The sequence below is a fragment of the Carassius auratus genome, chromosome 16 (genome assembly GCF_003368295.1).
Source record: "Carassius auratus strain Wakin chromosome 16, ASM336829v1, whole genome shotgun sequence".
In the NCBI taxonomy this organism is placed as follows: Eukaryota; Metazoa; Chordata; class Actinopteri; order Cypriniformes; family Cyprinidae; genus Carassius; species Carassius auratus.
The window spans coordinates 14,514,120-14,533,067 of NC_039258.1; the positions used below are offsets into that span (position 1 = coordinate 14,514,120).

Below are 18,948 nucleotides of genomic sequence, written 5' to 3' on the forward strand. Positions count from 1 at the left end.
GTCACACCCACTTTTACCCAGCATGCATTGCTTTGTATTATGTATATGCACTCTATATTAGTTTAAAACATGATGTTCATCTCTCTCATCTCCTTTCTCTTTTTTAATGGGTGTTTATGCTTAGTTGGTATGTGTGTAAAGCTTTGGTTTGGCTTTCTTTGCCACATTGAAAGAATCCACACAATTGTGTATTGACATAATCCTTTTGTTTTTCCTTTGCTTTTTATCCATCATTCCCTTTATTTCTCCTTCCATTTGGCTGTACTCTTTCTTATTTTTCTTTCATGTTTACTTCTCTCTTGCTCCCACGCAATGTACCCGCTGACATTCCTAATCTATTCCTCTTTTTACATCTCTTCATCTCCTTCCCCTCTAACACTCTCGTTCTTCTTTTCTGCCTTTACCTCAAACTCCCTCTCTCTCTTTCTCTCTCTCTGTCTCGGTGTCAGTAGAACCCCTATGGTTACACAGACATACTGACAGTAGGATGTGCTGTTGGGGTGGGCTGCTGTTTTGGGACTCCCCTTGGAGGTAAAAATCTCCCCTTCTTTCAATCCTCGTTGTTTTCACTTCCTCTTCCTTCTTTTTCAGCTTGATGCCTGCTGAATAATTAAGCTCATCAACACTTCACAATTAAAAGCACCCGTGTGTTATAAATTCATATGCTGTGCATGTTTTGTTTCTTAAAGAGTGTGTATACTCAGTGGAGAGCTTGATAAAGAGTGGGCCAGTACATTTTAAGTACTTTTAGAGAGTACTTGCATGCAGATTTCAAAATGTTTTTGTGTGTGAAGCTTTCATAACTCTATTAACTACTTTTATTATTACTTTTTATGAGGCTGTTGAATGCTTGTTTCTGATTGGTTGATGAACGTTTTATGGTGTGCCATTATTTTCAGGGAAACGCATGACTAAAGTAGTTCCAGACAGGTCTTGACCACATTACATGTCCATATCACTTCACCAAATGATTTCAGTTATTTCACAGGTCCTTACAACAGCAAAGAACCAAAACCCGCAACAACACTGACCAAGTAAAAAAATATAGCATTTCTCCCACTCTGTCCTAAACAAATGCACACACATAAAGTAAAGATTCACATGTGCGCACACGGAAACATACACATGCACAGAAACGTGTTGTCAGTGCTGCTCAGATGATTTTATGTTTAAAACTCAATTTAAAAGCTGAGTGCCATTTCTCACAAGCAAGGTAATACAGCGCAGTTCTTGAATCAGGTTAACTTACAGTTTCACTGTTAGTGGAGACGCGAGGTGTTGGATGAGATGCGCAAGAAATTAATCCTACTCACAAGAGCGTTTTAAGGACAAAAACCTTATGAATTTCTTTTAATAGCTGAACAATATTTGAGGTGTGGTAACCACAGTATATGAATAATTATTCTGGTCCATTTAATCATTAGAAAATAATGCAGATCCCACATTACCACCTTCTTTTCTAATAATTCAATGGGGCACGTCATCAATTTTTCCTTAAATAATATTATCACTTTTTTAGTGTACACTTTTTTTGGCAGCTGTTCCAGAAGTTTTTTTTTTGTTTTATATTTGCTTATCTAATTTCTCTACAGAATCATGGGCATCGTTGTTTTTCACCAGGAATAACAACATTAAACACAATTATGTAAGAAATAAGTTGAAATAGTGCAAACTTATAGCTTCAACAAAAGTATTAATGACCTCATAATTCAAAGTAGGTCTGCCTTTAAAGGTTTATAAATGATCAGATCACAATTTATTTTAAGGTCCAATTCTCATCATTAACAAACCGTTAACGATGACTTTTGCCTCAATACATTCCTGTTTTGATGCTTATTAATAGTTAGTAAGGTAATTGTATTGTGTAGGATTAGGATCAGGGATGAAAAATGGTGGTGGTGGTGCAGAATATGTGCGTTGTACTAATAAACAGTCCTTCGGCCCTATACTAAAGTATTAACCAATTGAACCTATGGAGAAAATGAATTGTGCATACTGACCAGCCTGACACAGCAACACTGTCTCAAACAATACAGTGAGTTTTGGGCAGGGCTAACTGTTTTATTGACCAATGGCAGATGGGGAGTGTGTTTGGGGAAATCTGTTTGAAAACAGTCATTACTTTAGCAGTATTTTTAATGGTTTTCTAATTTTGTATTAATCAAACTATTTATCAATTGATAATTATTTTCAACTATTATTATTTGTTTTTGTTACTACTATTCACCTCTCTTGCACTCTAATGTTCTCTCTCTAAATTGCTTTCTCTGCTGTTATTTACCTTTCTTTTTTAATCTATTTTTACTCATGCTCTCTTTATCTCTCAGGTGTGTTGTTCAGTATTGAGGTCACGTCAACATATTTTGCAGTAAGGAATTACTGGAGAGGATATTTCGCTGCCACATTCAGTGCCTTCATATTCCGAGTTCTGTCAGTGTGGAACAAAGATTCTGGTGAGAAGCACACACACACACACAGATATGATAAATGAATAATAAATTAATTTAATGCTGTATGTCAAGCCTGTCCACTGCTTACTGAGCACTTTAAATGAAATACATTCTACAACATTTATTTCCAGCCTGTTTTGATGTTATAAAGTGCTGATGTTATAAAGTATAGTCCGACAGCACTGAGACCTTTCACAGATTCAGGTTTGATTGTGTATTTGGATGTTTCAGACAGACATTCAGTGGTTGGGATTTTTCAGTGACTTCTTTTTATTGGTCGACCGACATAAATTTAAATAAATAAATTTATGCATTTAGCAGACGCTTTTATCCAAAGCGACTTACAGTGCATTCAGGCTATCAATTTTTACATATCATGTGTTCTACCAGTTGAGCTACAGTGCTCATTTTTTCCCTTTTCTTTACTGTCATTGTTAACAGTTCTGTCTAATATGGATATAAGTCTGTCTAATAATCACACAAAGGAATTCAAATGTATACAAAAAGTATTATAACGATTGATTTTATAATATTAGTAATAGAAAGGCAAACATTATAATACTTTCTCGTTTGCTGTCAGCATAAAGCAAATATGCATTTATATCATTTAAATAAATCTTTGAATGACTAATGAGTATTTAATTTCACATAACTTGACAACTTCATCGAATCCAGCTATGAGATCTTGTGAAGTGTGTATGTTCAATCCAGCATGATGGCGTGTTCTCTGAGTTACTGCGGTCAATGTGAATTGAATGCTATAAATTTTAACCTTGTGAATTTTCTGTGTTATAAGGAGCAGATGCCACAAAACACATATTTGCATTTGTCGAACCCAGAGGCTTAAACATGAATTTAAAAAATATATTAATTATATCTGCCTTATATCAGTTATTGTCCCCCCTGCTTTCCAAGATATTGGCATCTGCTGTCAAAAACAACTATATCGGTCGACCCCCTACTTATTTCGCATGTTATACTGTTACAGCAGTTGATGAGTGAGTCACTGAATTATTCACTTTACTATTTAATTCCACATAATTGTGTTTCAGTAAACAGACTTCATTATTGGTTTCAATTCACACAAAATTTCATCATGCTTTATCTTCATGTGTAACTATATCATTGGGGGGAAATAGGCAGAGTGTCAGTATTGCATCTACTTAATATTAGCAATATTTATTGAACTGTTGTATAAAAGCAATATTGCACATGTATAGTTTTTGTAGTTGTAAATATCAGCACTGATATTCAGAACAACAGTGATTTTGCTTAAATATTACTAAAACTTTTTTTTCCCACAGTTACGATAACAGCGCTGTTTCGTACAAACTTTCGAATGGATTTCCCTTTTGACCTTCAGGAACTGCCAGCTTTTGCAATAATCGGGTGTGTGGGTTAGTGTGTGTCTATGTATATGCATGTACAGTATGTGTAGTTATTAATTAGGGTAAAGTATATGTGCATCTAAATGATTGTTGAATGTAATGTTTTCTTCAAATAGATGTCACAATTTTTGATCTCTAGGTGATGTTTCTAAATGTGTTTGTGTTTGCAGGATCTCATGTGGGTTTCTAGGGGCATTCTTTGTATATCTAAACAGACAAGTTGTTCTGATCATGAGGAGACCAACGGCACTTACACGATTTCTCACAAAACAGCAAGTCACCATTTTCCCAAACTCATTTTACAAACCAGTTTTAACTTAAAGAAAATGTATTGATCTATTATTTCTCTTTTACTGCATAGGACATTGACAGTGACACTAATAACATCAAAATATTATGATAATATACTATTACTGTGGTAATTATATCTGTTTGTGTTTGTTTGTTGTAGCCGGTTGATTTACCCTGGTGCAGTGACACTAATTATAGCCTCCTTCACATTTCCTCCGGGCTTCGGCCAGTTCATGGCTGGAGAGGTGTGTATTTACTGTGATATACTGCACACATTCATACTCAAACATTTCTTTTGTTTGCAAGAACCAAATATTAAAAACAACCTTTAAACGTGCACTGAATTATTTATTTTCTATTCATCTGATATGCATATATATCATATTACTGATTTCTAGAGATTGGTTTTCATCTTTTTGTGTAAAAAAATGTAACCTTTAAATTGTGAGGTTACCTACGTACCAGTTCCTAGACCATTCCATAAGAGAAGGGATTTCACCTTCAGAATATGGATACTTTACTTTAGCAAAACTTAGCCTAGATTAGCTAGTTTATTTAACCATAAAACTGTCATTGAAGAGCTGCTTGAGACTCACCAGGCAGCTGCTGTTTCCCTTCACTGCTACATCGTGAATTTGTCTTTTGGAAGTCTTTTATATGTGAAGTCTGTTTCTCTTTTATCACGCAGCTGATGCCCAGAGAGTGCATTAATTCACTGTTTGATAACTTCACATGGACAAAGATCTGGGGTTCACCAGCTCCACCTGGATTGGGTCGCTCTGCTGCCTGGCTCCATCCACAAGTCAGCGTCTTCGTCATCCTTATCCTCTTCTTCATCATGAAGGTGCTCATTTGTTGAAAAAATATTTCTGTAGTCAAATTCCATTATGTATGCTGTCTAAATGTTCATTTCTTTTTTGTCTCCCTGCACTTATAGTTCTGGATGTCTGCAGTATCAACTACAATGCCGGTCCCTTCTGGAGCCTTCATGCCTGTTTTTATATTGGGTCAGTCATTCTATTTTATTAGCATATCATATAACTTTCTAAGACCTAGCAATCAATTTTGGATATTATATTGGAATTATCATTTTGTTTATATCTCAGGGTTCATAAGTCATGATATAACTTAAAACATTATATTTAATACAAATATTAAGTGGGTATGGCTAGTATAGTATTAATCTTGTGAAGCCTGACTTAAATATACATACATATATTAAATGGAACAGTTAAATTAGGTTTTTTATTTTCAATCTAAAAAAGAGCATATTTTTGTACTTTCATGTCTCATATAGCTTGATATAGCAGTGTAATGAAGAAAGGTGTGACATAAAAGTGGGGATCCATGTGTAGGCTTTATTCCATAGAGTGTAGTCAGAACAGGCAGGGTTAAACACCAGCAAACACATCCAGGGCAAAGGCAAAAGAGTAATCCACAAGTCACACAATGGTCAGGGCAGGCTGAAACAGGATCAAAACACAAAGACAAGGAAACAGGGAAAATAGAAACAGTGAAACTAGAAAACATGTAAGAGCTAATCAACATTCACTCACCAGTGAAGAGAGAGTATGTGTGCTATTCTTATAGTCCTACTAATATGAAGCAGCTGTGAACTGGTAATGAGTGCTGATGAGTCCATGCAAAGGATTATGGGAAATGGAGTCCTGAGTGAATAGCAAGGTACAGGATGGAGTGCCCTCCCACCAAGTAGTGGCTTCCAGATGATCTTCAACAGTCCAGAGTTCCGGAGTGAGGTGGTGCAGAAGCAGAACAGGGGGAGGGATGGAGGGCCAGATCCATGAGGAGGGGAGGAACAGGAGACTGAGGCAGAGCCGGCGTAACAGAAAGCCAAGGCGGAGCTGGTGGAGCAGGGAGCCAGGACGGAGCCAAAGACCACCAGGGTAGAGCAGACGGAGCTGAAGAGCAACAGGGTCGAGCAAACATATCAGAAGAGTACCAGAGTGGAACTAAAGACCACCATGGTGGATCAGAAGCCCACCACAGCTGAACAGACAGGTCCGAAGATACACATGATGAAAAGGATAACCACCACAGCAGTTCAGATGGTTCTGGAGATCCCCACCATGGAGCAGACGACCACAAGGCCATGGCCATAACATGACAGGACAGACTGGGAGTTTAGAAATGGCCTTCTTAGTCATAACAGCACAGACTCAGAGTTCAGAAATGTCCTTCTTAGCCAAGACATTGAGTGAATTCAGAGGCAGTCTCTGTGACAGAACGACTTTTATGTCCGAGACTGGTTGTTCTGCAGTGGTAGCAATAGGAGCTTCAATGGATACAGAGAGTTCAGAGACAACACTTGCAGCCATAACAGAGGGATCAGGAAACAGGTAGAGTTCAAACATAGTGTCCGTGGTAGGAACAGAGAAGACCGGAAACACCATGAGCTTGGGAAAGTGTGCTACTACTGTCAGAGAAGGTTCTACAACCGAAGTTGCCACCTCAGAGGGAACAGGAGCAGACTCTGGGACAGATTCAAGGGCTGGAGTGAGCTCTGGGACAGACTTGTAAGTTGGAGCAGACTCTCGATCAGACTATTAGACTGGGGTGAACTCTGGCTCATTTTCATGGATTAGAGTGGTTTCTAGATCAGACTCATAGACTGGAGCTGACTCGGGAGCGAACCCATGGACAGGAGTGAGCGTTGGAGCAAACGCAAGGGCTGGAGGAAGCTTGGAAATGGGTTTAGAGAATCCAGCAAATCTGAAACAGACTGTAGAACTAGAGTGGACTCGGGAGCAGATTCAGGGACTAAAGCCATCTTTGTGCTGTATACTCAGGAGTTGAAGACCTCTAGTCTAGCTAAGGTCATGGGTTGGAATGAACACTAAGCTTTGTTTTTCGAGGCTGAAGCAGTCACAAGACACAAGATCAGGGGAGGAAATAAACATTGGGCAGTGGTGTGGGACTGAAATCATCTATGAGCTAGACTCGGGAACAGAAGCCCTCTCACGACCAGACTTGGGACGAGACTCAGAAATGGCTTCCATGATGGGACAAGGTTCTGGAACAGGAACCATTATGAGACAAAACTCAGGAATGGTGGCCATAACAAGACAAGGCTCTGGAATGGCGGCCATGATGGGATGAGAAATCTTATGAAAAGTCTCTGGGTTGGCAGATAAAAAAGTACTTAAATGAAACTCTCATCATGTAACGACACAGTACGAGAACTCGAATATCCTTTTGCCAGAGGTGAAGAAGCTGATCGATTGGGTCCATGATTGGCCCGAAGTGCTCAAAAAACCGCTGGATACAGGTGTGGCTGGTGATTCTGTAATGTGCAGAAGTGGGGATCCATGTGCAGGCTTTATTCCATAGAGCTTAGTCAAAACAGGCAGTGTCAAACATCAGCAAACACACATCCAGGGCAAAGGCAACAGAGTAATCCACAAGTCAGGCAATGGTCAGGGCAGGCAGCAAACAATCATAAACAAGGAAAAAGTCCAGGGATCAAAACATGAAGGCAAGGACAAAGTTCGGGCAAAAGATTATGGGAAATTGAGTCCTAAGTGAATGGCAAGGTACTAAATGGAATGCCCTTTAGAGGAGCTCATGGTCACTCCTGCTGGTGATCATGACAAGTAGAATATGGTGCTCATGCTTACAGAAAATATACATTAAAAAAAATTATTCAGAGGACCAAAATGTAGCAAAAATATGCACTTTAGTTCAATTGCTGATATTTATTTGGCCAAAGTAAAATTGTAAATTGTAATGAAAATCAAATTTTTCATTGATTAGCAGTAGATTTGTAAGATGATATTTAAATGCTTAGTTTTATAATTACAGCTCTGGAGTTTTTATTTTATTTTTTATTGTGGGGGCAAAACATATAATTGAGTAAAATACAACATTGAGGGAGATATGTAAAAATAAACATTCCTCAAAAGCCAGATGTATCATATTCAATACTTGCATATTAAAATTATTTTTCAAAAATGTGGGATGGAAGTAGCTTAAGTCCAGTAAATGTTTTTCAAGAAATATTAGTAACAATATAAAAGGTGTTCTTGCATTTACTCCATTAAAATTTGTAGAGATTTCAGATCAAAAAGACGTGTACTATGTGGACGTTTTTAGAACTAGCTATACTAAATGCTTTTGGTTTCCCAAACGTGTAAACGTATAATTTTTCAGCAAAGTTTTGATCACGTTAATAGTTCAGAGACCTTAGATTAGAAATTTGCATAGCAAATATGATACCGTAGGCTTTGCAGGGTAAAAATAATTACATGATGAGATTCATACATTATTTTTAATTGTAATGTGACTGAGATAATATGATAGTGTTTCACCAAGCAGGAGCAGCATTCGGCCGTTTGGTGGGTGAGATCATGGCCACGCTGTTTCCGAACGGAATTCTGTTTGATGGGATTGTGTACCAAATCCTGCCTGGAGGCTATGCAGTGATAGGTCTGCAAATATTCCCCTTCCAGCTAGTCCTACACCCCTAAAATCCATTTTTACTCTTAAAGTAGCAGATTTATTCTTCCCGTATACTTTCTCTTTCAAATTTTCTGCATCTGACCGTCTGCTTCTCCCTGGGTGTGTAGGGGCAGCAGCTATGACAGGAGCCGTCACACACACAGTTTCAACAGCAGTCATTTGTTTTGAACTGACGGGTCAAATCTCACACATTCTGCCCATGATGGTGGCCGTGATTCTCGCCAACATGGTGGCACAGGGTCTACAGCCTTCTCTTTATGACTCCATTATTCAGGTCAAAAAGCTGCCCTATCTTCCAGAGCTCAGCTTTGGCCACATCAGGTACCACTACCAGATCTCTAGAGGCTGGTGTATTTTTAGACGTGATATTGCATCTGAATATATGATAGCATCTTTGACCTCTTTTCCCTTCAAACAATATCATGCTTTAGAGTTTTATTTGATGATTCTGCCACAGAAGGGAAATGAAGGAATTCACAGAAACTGTCTTGATCTCTTGACATAAAATATCTGTCTCTCTTTTTCTCTGCATGGCAGTAAATATAATATCTTTGTGGAGGACATCATGGTGAAGAAAATAAAGTTTCTGTCACCTCAGTCCACTTACAGAGAGCTGAAAGATCTCCTGGAGTCCATGTCTCTCAAAACCATCCCGCTCGTCGACTCCAAAGGTCTGTGTTGGGGAACAAACCACTTTGTATTCATATTGCAGATTAGATTTCCTATTGAAAAGGCCAGTTAAAACCAGTGTAAATTTCCTATTCAAGATGGTAGAACACCATAGAATGGAAAACTGTACCCATATAGTAAAAGACTGTGGTAATATTGAGGGGGAAAAAAGTGACTTTATGAGAAATGTAGCCACGGTTACAAAGAAAAAGTCACATTGTGACATACAGTGTTAAAATAGATTCTAACTGTGGGATATAAATTCACGCTGCGAGATATAGTATGGAAACCCATTTCCGCCTGAGAGAAAAAAATAAAAAAGGTAACTGTGCGAATTATAAATAGTCAGTTTATCAGAAATAAAGTCACAGTTACACAAAAAAGTCCAAATTAAATTCTCAGTTATGATATATACATTGTAAGGTATAAAGTTTCAATTATGAAAAATAAAGTTGGAATTAATTGAAATAATCACAGTTGTGAGATTTAAAGTGACATTGCTAGAATTTTCAGATGGCAAGTCTTAATTTAAGAGAAATTAACACAATTATGAGAAAAGTCACAACTCTGAGATATTAAGTCATACTGCAAGATATATTACACAAGCCTATTTTCACCAGGATTTTTTTTTTTTTAAGAATTGTGAGATGGTTAAAAATAACACATTGTGACATTATCAGAAATAGTTGCAAATGTGAGGAGGGGGGCAGGAAATCACAATTGTGAGAAAATATATAAAATCACGATATATAAAGTTGCAATTACGTGAAGTAATTATGAGAAATAGTCGCAATTGTTAGATGTAATGGCACAGTAACACTTTAGAGAAATTTCCCTGAATAAACTAATTACTGCTTTTTCATGGTATGTTATAGTAGTCATGTTCAGGTATTGGCTAGGGTTACGGGATCTAGAATATGGATATGTGTTAATATGTGTTTTATAAGTACTAATAAAAACCCAATATGGTAGTGATACGTGCGAATAGTGTTCCCTAATCTAAAGTGTTACCAAAGTCACACTGTAAGAAATAAAAATGCAATTACAGGAACAAAGTTTGCAATTATGATATGTAAATTTTACAGTGACTTTTTTTTCCTCTGAGGCAGAAACAGCACCATAGCCACACTGTTCAACAGCTAAATTAATTTGGTTAAACTAGTCTGCCAGAATGGTCTTTCTGATGAAACTGTTTGACCAGGCATGTCTTGCTGGTTAAAGGTGGTTCAAAAGCTAGTTAATGTATGCTGATGATGACGAGTTGGTATTTATAAATAATTGAAAAAAAGTCAATTATTTCCCCAGAGTCAATGATTCTATTGGGCTCCATTGAGAGATGTGAACTTCAGGCCGCCTTGGATTGGTCCCTCTCTGCTGAGAGGCGGGTTTATATCCGAGGTGAGGGCGTGTCCAGCCCGGGGTCAAAGGTCAACTGGGAGTCCTTCGCCTTTGTGGATGAGGAGGTTGGAGAGGAGAATGGAGACAAGGTGGGAGGAGCTCCAAAAGTGTGCTCACACACTGTTGTTCCCAGAAAAACCCTAGAGAACGTTTTTTTTCCCTTATCTTTTTTTTTTTTTTTTTTTTGCTCAGAGGTTGATGTTAAGTTCTCTGAACTTAACTGAACATCAGTAAGCAGAGCTTTATGCCAGATAAATGTTTCTTTTCTGAAAATCTAAAATTGAAGTATGCTAATCTTACACTAACTAAAATGATTACAGGGTAACACAGTCTCTGAAGAGTGTAACGGCCCACTGGGGTCCACCAAAACCACAAACGTCTCCACAAATCACTCCACATCTGGTGAGTTGTGTTTGTTACCTGGCAACAAGTTCTCAAATGTTCTTGCTGATCAGTATCCAACTCTACATCATTTTAACTATTCAACATACAGACCTTGTTTTAGAAATCAAGCTCATTTCTACCAGCTACATAAATGTTTACCAGAAGAGGTTTGTGATATCAAGACTTAAATAGTCTTACTTAAGTCTTTTAAATAGTCACAATTAAATAGTGAACCAGTGTTATTTATGTAGCAGGTGCCCTGCAGTCTGTGAGGAGGACTCTTCGTCGTCTTTTCTCCTCATCTTCCTCATCAGGGCAGACTGAGCTGGAGGTGTGTCTCTTAGCATTGTTGTCACTTACAAGGACAGTACAACTGGCTGAAGACTTGAGCAGGGTTAACATGAGTACATGAGTTTAAAGCAGGAAATCATCTATACATGCTGTTAATTATCTCAGACGATACTAATATCTTTAATTTTGTCAAATATGTTTTATTTTATTTTAAAGTTATGTGCCTTACTCTACAGACCTCCATTGTAAATATTTTATAAATGATTGTCCATGGTATTTGACAGCATATGGATCCTGAGAGTGCACACAATTTTTTTTTTTATCTATTACTTTTTACTCCCAAAGTAATAAACCAGCAAACAAAAAAAGGGAAAAATAGAATATGTATCTGCTCAGCCAATTATATAAATGCCTAAAATTATAGAAGTATAATATTTAATTGGTGTCATAATCATGATTGGTAAATACAATTAATTGCTTTTAACTTTTGTTTCTGTTCTATGGAAAAGGATTAGGGCCTTTTAATAATAATAAAATATAAAACCATCTCGAGATTAAAGTGGTTACATTTCAAGAAAAAGTTATGTTTCGAAAATAAATGGAAATCATTGCTTAACGAGTGTTTAATAATAATATATTAATCAGGGGTAGACAGGCTATAGTGAGGGCTTTGTTGTCCCAATAAAATAATTATTTAAATCAATGTTATTATTGCATCCTGTTAATGTACAACAAAACTGAGGTGCAAATAGTATCTACCACTATTTATAAGTATAAATAGCATCTAATTAACTACTATTTACACTTATTGCAAAGATCTGCTACTTTTACATAACGTAAGTAGAATGACTAGTTTCACTTTGTGTAAATAGCACGTATCTAAAATGCTGCTGTTGTCACTTAGTGTAAATAGTACATACAGTATAACTATTTTCACTGTAAATAGCATCTGGCCGGGTGCCCAAAGTCCGTCTTCGAGCCAAATGCGGACCATGGATGAATTTCAAACGTTCTGCAACTTGTCTATTGAAATGTAGTCTTTTTCTCAAAACATAACGACTTTATTCTGGAAATGTAATGAGTTTAATCTCAACATTTTATCTGGACTTTTTTTCTTGAAATTTAACACGTTTTTTTCTTGACATTTAATGACTTTAATCTCGAGATGGTTTTAATTTTTTTATTATTATTGCTTGGCCCTAATCTTCTTCTGTACTGTTCTTCCATGTAAAATATTTCTTTAACAATTTCTGTTTTAATGTTGTAGCTTGTATATTTTTACTTTGAATAGAAAGAAATCACACATTTTTATATTTTTGCATTTTAAAATCCAGTTGTGACTTTTGTCCTGTCACTTTCCAAAATGCTGAGCTCACACCAGCAGGTGGCATCAAACATGCTGTGTAGGGCATTTGGAGTCACTAAACAAGATGCAAAATTTAAAGGGTTATTTTTAGTGAATTATTATGTTATCCTTCAAACATTCACATACTACTTCTGACCCTCCGTCTACCTCTCATTCCTCTCTCTGTAGAGCCCTGCAGCTCCTCCTGTAGTTGATAACATGACTCCTGAAGAGGTACGGTGATGAATTGATTTATTTCCACTGCAGTTCAGACAGACGGCACAATTAGCACATCAGTCCCAAAGCTGTCTGTAAGCTGTCAGTCACTCGCAGTGACATCCTGACCCTGATTATGTTGTATTGGGGTGTTCAGATCAAAGCCTGGGAAGAGGAAGAGCTGGATAAGCCCATTGATATCGATCAGATCCGTGTTGACCCCTCACCTTTTCAGCTGGTGGAGAGAACATCCTTGCATAAGGTAATCCACAATCCGATTGTGATCGCATATGAAATACTGTGTATTATATTAAGGATTTATGTTTTGCCAAGTGAATCATGATTTAGACTTTTATCTGTATGTGAATGTCAGTCCAAAGCTCTCATTATTTCATGCCTTCAGGGAAATGTTTTTTTTGTTTTGTTTTGTTTTTATGATAGAAACAACATCATTATATCCTGCATTCAGAAGTTTATATGTATGAGCCCAAAAACACACACTAAAAATGTGTTTCATTTTATTAGATATTAAAAAAACAACACAAAAAATAAACCAGAACCAAACAAAAAACACAAAAAAATTCAACCAATTTAAAAAGTTACTATATTTATATTTGCATTCAAATAATAATAAAAAAGAAATTATGTAAATATAAAATACAGTTTTATTTAGATATTTTATTTAATGTGGTGATTAATCGTATTAATTGTAAATTAATCACACGTCAAATTTTGCAGATAAATTACGTTTTAAATTACAAATATTTGTGTTAAATGTGAAAAGCATCAAATAGGCAAAATGGAAAGAAATATTTAATGTGATTCAACAGAATGTATTACACATAAATTTTTAAGCTGCAAAAGATATGTATGTATGTGTGTGTGTATATATATATGTGTGTGTGTGTGTGTAAGTAAAACTCTAAATAAGAAACTAAAACTGTCAGTAGGTGGCAGTAAACTTCTTAATGAGTAATTCATTGAGTCATTCATTCATTCCATTCATTCAAACATTCAGGAATTAAATAAATGTCTCTCTTTATGAATGGGCTGTTGAATCATTGAATCACCCGATTCATTCAAGTTGCGGATTCTAAACTAAACACCAGAATGTAAATATGAGACAAAATCTCTCAAATAACTCATTGTATAAGTGCATCGTTTATCACTAATCATCTGTATGAAATGTCAGATAGGTCCAGAGTGGGGTAGGTAGATTAAATGTGCCAATTAATTAAATTATCTTTATAATGTGTTAAACCGACAGCCCTAATATATACCCATACATGCATAAATACAATGTTTTTCATGTTTGTTTCAGACTCACACCCTGTTCTCTCTGCTGGGTCTCAGTCATGCGTATGTAACTAGTATTGGTAAACTGGTAGGGGTGGTCGCACTAAAAGAGGTAAAGATTGTCTGTCTACATGTATTTCTGCATTCTTCCTATCATATGCTCTAGTGTTAGAGTAATTAATTCTGCTCGTCTCTCTTTTTCACTCCCAGCTCCAGAAAGCAATCGAGGGTTCGACTCGTAGCGGAGTGCGACTGCGTCCTCCTCTGGCCAGTTTCAGAGACGCCAGACGCAAGGCCAAAAAGCCTTCGCGTTCCCCTTCCGTCCCATCCTCTCCCACTCGGGACAGAGAGCTGTGGAGCGAGAGTGTGAAGAGAGAAACTAAAGACAAGTCCGCTGATAGTTGTATCCAGACAGACGTCAAAGAGTGTGATATAGCCACAGGCAGCAGCAGCAGAAGTACCGCCAGCACCTCTCAGGAGCAACTACCTTCCCCTTCTTCTTCCACACTCCCTCTCTCCTCTCGTCATTCTGTGCCTGAAGGAGAGGTGGATGCTGATAGAGAGAGTGATGAGGAGCCTTTATAGGCCTATTGTTTATCATTTTCTCAAATTCAGCCCTCCGGGGGGATGCAAACCAAATTATGGTGCCGACTTTGGGCCCAGCACAAGAGCTGCACCTTCAGACTTGTTGATTGATTTTCTACTCTCGACTCTACTCTACAGGACTCTCTATACTCTTTCTTTCTAGAGGTTTTTTCACTTGTTGTCTATACATTTGTACATATGGACAGTCGGTCTGACGCATCTCACTGAATGTCTTCTCCTCCTTTGCTAGTCGATCCCCGTGTTTGTCTGCTGAACCTGATATTATATCTGTAAAAATGAAAGATTTGTTTCCCTAACAAGTGATTTGTATTTGATCTGACCCTTGTCTTGGTATAACTGATATTTCTTTTTAATTGTATAGATGTGAAATTTAAAACAATATTTCAGGTTCAATACAAGTTTAACTCAGTTCAGTGCTAATGTTAGCTTTAACTAAGATTATTTTCAATTGTTTTGTAAATTGAAATGAAGCTGAAACGATATATATATAATTAGAAGTTTAAGTCAAATGAAGTTAAAGTTCTAGGTTACAGTTGTTGACATTAACGAACTAACAATGGAAGCATACTTCTAAAACATTTATTAATCTTAATGCTAATTGCCACATTTATTAATGCATTATTAAAATCTAAAGTTTTATCTTTTAATGTTATTTAATGGACCTGGGCTAACATAGGGTAACAATGAACAGTTGTATTTTTATTAACTAAAATAAACAAAGATGAATAGATATTGTAGCAAATGTGTTGCTCATTAGTTAATGCAAATGTTATTAGCTAAAGGCACCTTGATTAAAATTAAAACAAAAATGAAAAATAATTATAGCAATAATATAAGCTATAAATGCTATAATAGTATGTACATAATACTAAAATAACACTGGCTAAATTGAAAACATTTGTTACAATATTGATTAGAACAACATCTGTCCTTTGTTTTCTTTAAAAAAGCAAAAATCATTGTTAATCTATTTTTTGGGAGGGGGTGTGGTTAAAAGTAAAAAAAAATGAAGGTTTTAGTTTTATAAAAGCACTTACATTAATTATTCTGTGAAAATGTGTGAATATTTTAATAAATACGGCTGTAAAGCTGTTTAAATCATAATTGTTATCATCATTTTAGGGTTTGTGTTTATAGAATTACATTGTCATGGTAACAAAGTTGTGAATTTGTATAATTTTAAACACAAAATGTTAGGAATTGATTTAATTCACACTAAAACCATCTTCACATTAATATTTTCTATATCTTGTAGCTATAATATTTAAACATTTTGTATTTAAACGTTCACTTTCATTGTAAGTGCCTCAGTAACCAAATCATTTAAAAAAAAATAAAATAAGAAGAGTACATTTATTTTTGTGCCGCAAATAATTTAGTCACAATGTTGATTGATCTTGTGCTGAACCTGGTATATTCATCTAATCACTAGACATTCATTATGAAGCTGATTTGTTTACTACATAATTTAAGCTGCAAAGTCATTACTCTATCATTGAATCTTTGTTTAATTATTATAACTATTGATGAATATCTGATTCGTTTTTATTTGTTTTAATGGTCTGAATAGCATGCAGGCTTTTTGCCACGTCTTAAAAATACACAGTGCGCAATACTGCTTTGTTTGCTTCATTTATTAATTTTTTCTTCATTATTTTGGGAAAAATAAAGGAATAGTAATATTCTTGAAGGTCAGGGAGGTGTTTTGTTCGTGCAGGAAAAAGAGATGTGAAAGAGAGAGTCCGATGGAGGAAGAGGAAGAGCACATTGGAAGAACCCGCTCAAAACCTTCAGTGAAGCATGCATAGATATACGTATCACAGAGCACTTCTTATATCACACCTCTAACAGCTCAGTCAGTCAATGGATTTGTGCCTGTATAGCTTGCTAAATGTGTTGACTCCACGCAATCATAAACCAATTTGATCACAATAGTGTTTTTTTTTATCCAACGTGTTACTACTTCTGAATATGATTCTTCGACCAAGAGGAGACAACACAGGGTTTGAGTAATAGACAGATAACATGGAACGAGAGAGGAGGAGAGAAAGACAAGTACACTAGTTTACAGAGAGAAGGAAAGAGGTAGAACAAAAGAGCGGTTACAGCATCACGCCAACAGACAGTTTTGTAGTGAAAGATGGCAGTAGAATTGTACCAAAAAATCCATTTGAGATCAGTTCATCTGTAAACACAAGTGATAAACCACTACATCCAAGGAAATACATTTGGCTTTTTGTTATTTATTCATTCGGGTATTCCTTATCTTACATAAAAAGCAATAAAAGAGAACATGACATCACTCCTTTGGTTGCAGCAGTATGACCTGGCTTTGTGATTGCCGTGTTACTTTGATTGGTTGATTATGTCATTAAAATCTTTGAGGCATTTTTCAGAAATGGAATCATTAAAATGTGGTAGTGGAATTACAGGCACAACAGAGTAAATAAAGAAGTTGGTGCTCTTGAATTGACAAAGTCATTTAATATCCCTCAGGTGACAAAGTGTGCATTCATAATCCTTTATAATATTTTACTAAGTACCAGAGTCAGAGCACTGGTGTCTGGTTTTCATGTTTTCCGATACTAGGCTACAATGTACAAAACAATCGATTTAGCAACAAGATTAACACTGCATCAACTTTACAGTAAAACTCAGGACTTATCTTTAATTCAGTCGTTAACTGAAATGCAAGATGGCACCAGTTGCGCTTTTTCGTAAATGAGAATGTGTTTGCGACGCGATAAAGATACACAAAAGTAGCACCGGTTCTAGTTATCTGCACAATGCCAAGTAAGGCTTAAAGTAATCATGAGATGAGGGAAAAACAATTAAAATACACACAAATCCATGGCCACGGTTTTGCATTTCATCCCACTCGTATATGGTTAATAAACCATACTCCCAAAATTCTTAAATTCGTTGGTTTAACAAATCTTGCCTATTGATAAGCTAATACACCGTACCCACAAGTTCTCAATCTGTGCGCTGAGATTTATAAACCATACCTTAGTTTTTTGCGATCTGCAACCAAATTATCAAACTGTAACTTTTCTAACTTTTTTTTTCAAAACGTAGGCTATGTTTTCACAATTCGTTGCCTTTGGGAAACCGTTCGGATTGCGAAAGTGATTTACAGGTGACTTCCGGGCCTCCATTTGACAAATATGAGCACAATAAATACATTTAAAGTTAATGAACTTTAACAAGTAAGCAATGACTTTTGTGCTTACAAGTCAGAATATCGTAAACGCGATAAGTCAATGCATTAATAATTATGCAGTCTCTTGAGTAAGTAGGCTACTTATTTTGAGTAGGCCTAATTAATTAGGCTACTTTGTGACCAATAAAAAAGTATGTTCTTTGCGTACGACATTCAAACATGATTGGTCATTATCACATGACCTAGCATTGTAATTTGTGTCTTTACTGCCAGTAGGCTAGTTTAGGGGAGTATGCAATTTTGAATACAGGGAATATCTCAATGATTGACAGTTCGTTTATTAAGGTTGCAATGGGTTAGTTTATTAAGACTAATTTATAATCATTGTATGCTTTAGACATATAAAACATCTTCGTTCGCACATCATAAACAAACTAAACTCAGTAACGTAGGAAACTCATTGATATTGTAATTTAATAGGGAGAAAAACAATATACGCTTATAGTTATATACGATATAGTTTTTGAATTGTTTGGTGATGTAGGCTAAATCAACTTTTCTTTTAAATAAAGTTTTTGGAAAGGAATTGTGCTGATTTCAGAACAGCATACTAATGTGAAATATAGAAGATAAAGAAATTGTTATGTTTGACTATCACTTTGCTTCATGATAAAAAAAAAAAAAACACGAGAAAGATGAATGATCACATGTACAGTATAACATATTTTCACCAAACCAAAGTGATACCATTACAACCAAAGGTGCATTTATCTCAACATAACAAAGAGATATCATACAGGCTGCAAAGTGAAATCCCTCCCCTATAATTCTTAAATAAATAAGTGGGCACATATTATTTCATGTGAGCAACCTTTGGAGTTCTGAATTCTTCACATAATATAAGATGTACTGTATATTATAATATATTATGACAGTGAATAAGTTATGTTTGAGTTATTATGATGTAGACTCTGC

The 18,948-nt window shown here is 36.0% G+C and overlaps 1 protein-coding gene across 1 annotated transcript in view; it reads left to right on the forward strand.

The window, feature by feature from the left end:
- LOC113116231 (chloride channel protein 1-like) overlaps window positions 1-18,635 on the forward strand; it is a 33,921-nt gene extending 15,286 nt beyond the window's left edge. Inside the window, exons 7-23 of the mRNA XM_026284250.1 lie at window positions 453-531; window positions 2,328-2,453; window positions 3,755-3,839; window positions 4,009-4,110; window positions 4,290-4,374; window positions 4,818-4,973; window positions 5,067-5,136; window positions 8,462-8,572; window positions 8,713-8,926; window positions 9,143-9,276; window positions 10,580-10,761; window positions 10,993-11,074; window positions 11,308-11,387; window positions 12,882-12,926; window positions 13,066-13,170; window positions 14,230-14,316; window positions 14,415-18,635. Of these exons, the coding sequence (XP_026140035.1) occupies window positions 453-531; window positions 2,328-2,453; window positions 3,755-3,839; window positions 4,009-4,110; window positions 4,290-4,374; window positions 4,818-4,973; window positions 5,067-5,136; window positions 8,462-8,572; window positions 8,713-8,926; window positions 9,143-9,276; window positions 10,580-10,761; window positions 10,993-11,074; window positions 11,308-11,387; window positions 12,882-12,926; window positions 13,066-13,170; window positions 14,230-14,316; window positions 14,415-14,789 (2,118 nt within the window). The 3' untranslated portion in view covers window positions 14,790-18,635. The remainder of the gene's footprint in view (window positions 1-452; window positions 532-2,327; window positions 2,454-3,754; window positions 3,840-4,008; window positions 4,111-4,289; window positions 4,375-4,817; window positions 4,974-5,066; window positions 5,137-8,461; window positions 8,573-8,712; window positions 8,927-9,142; window positions 9,277-10,579; window positions 10,762-10,992; window positions 11,075-11,307; window positions 11,388-12,881; window positions 12,927-13,065; window positions 13,171-14,229; window positions 14,317-14,414) is intronic.
- The last annotated feature ends 313 nt before the right edge of the window (window positions 18,636-18,948 follow it).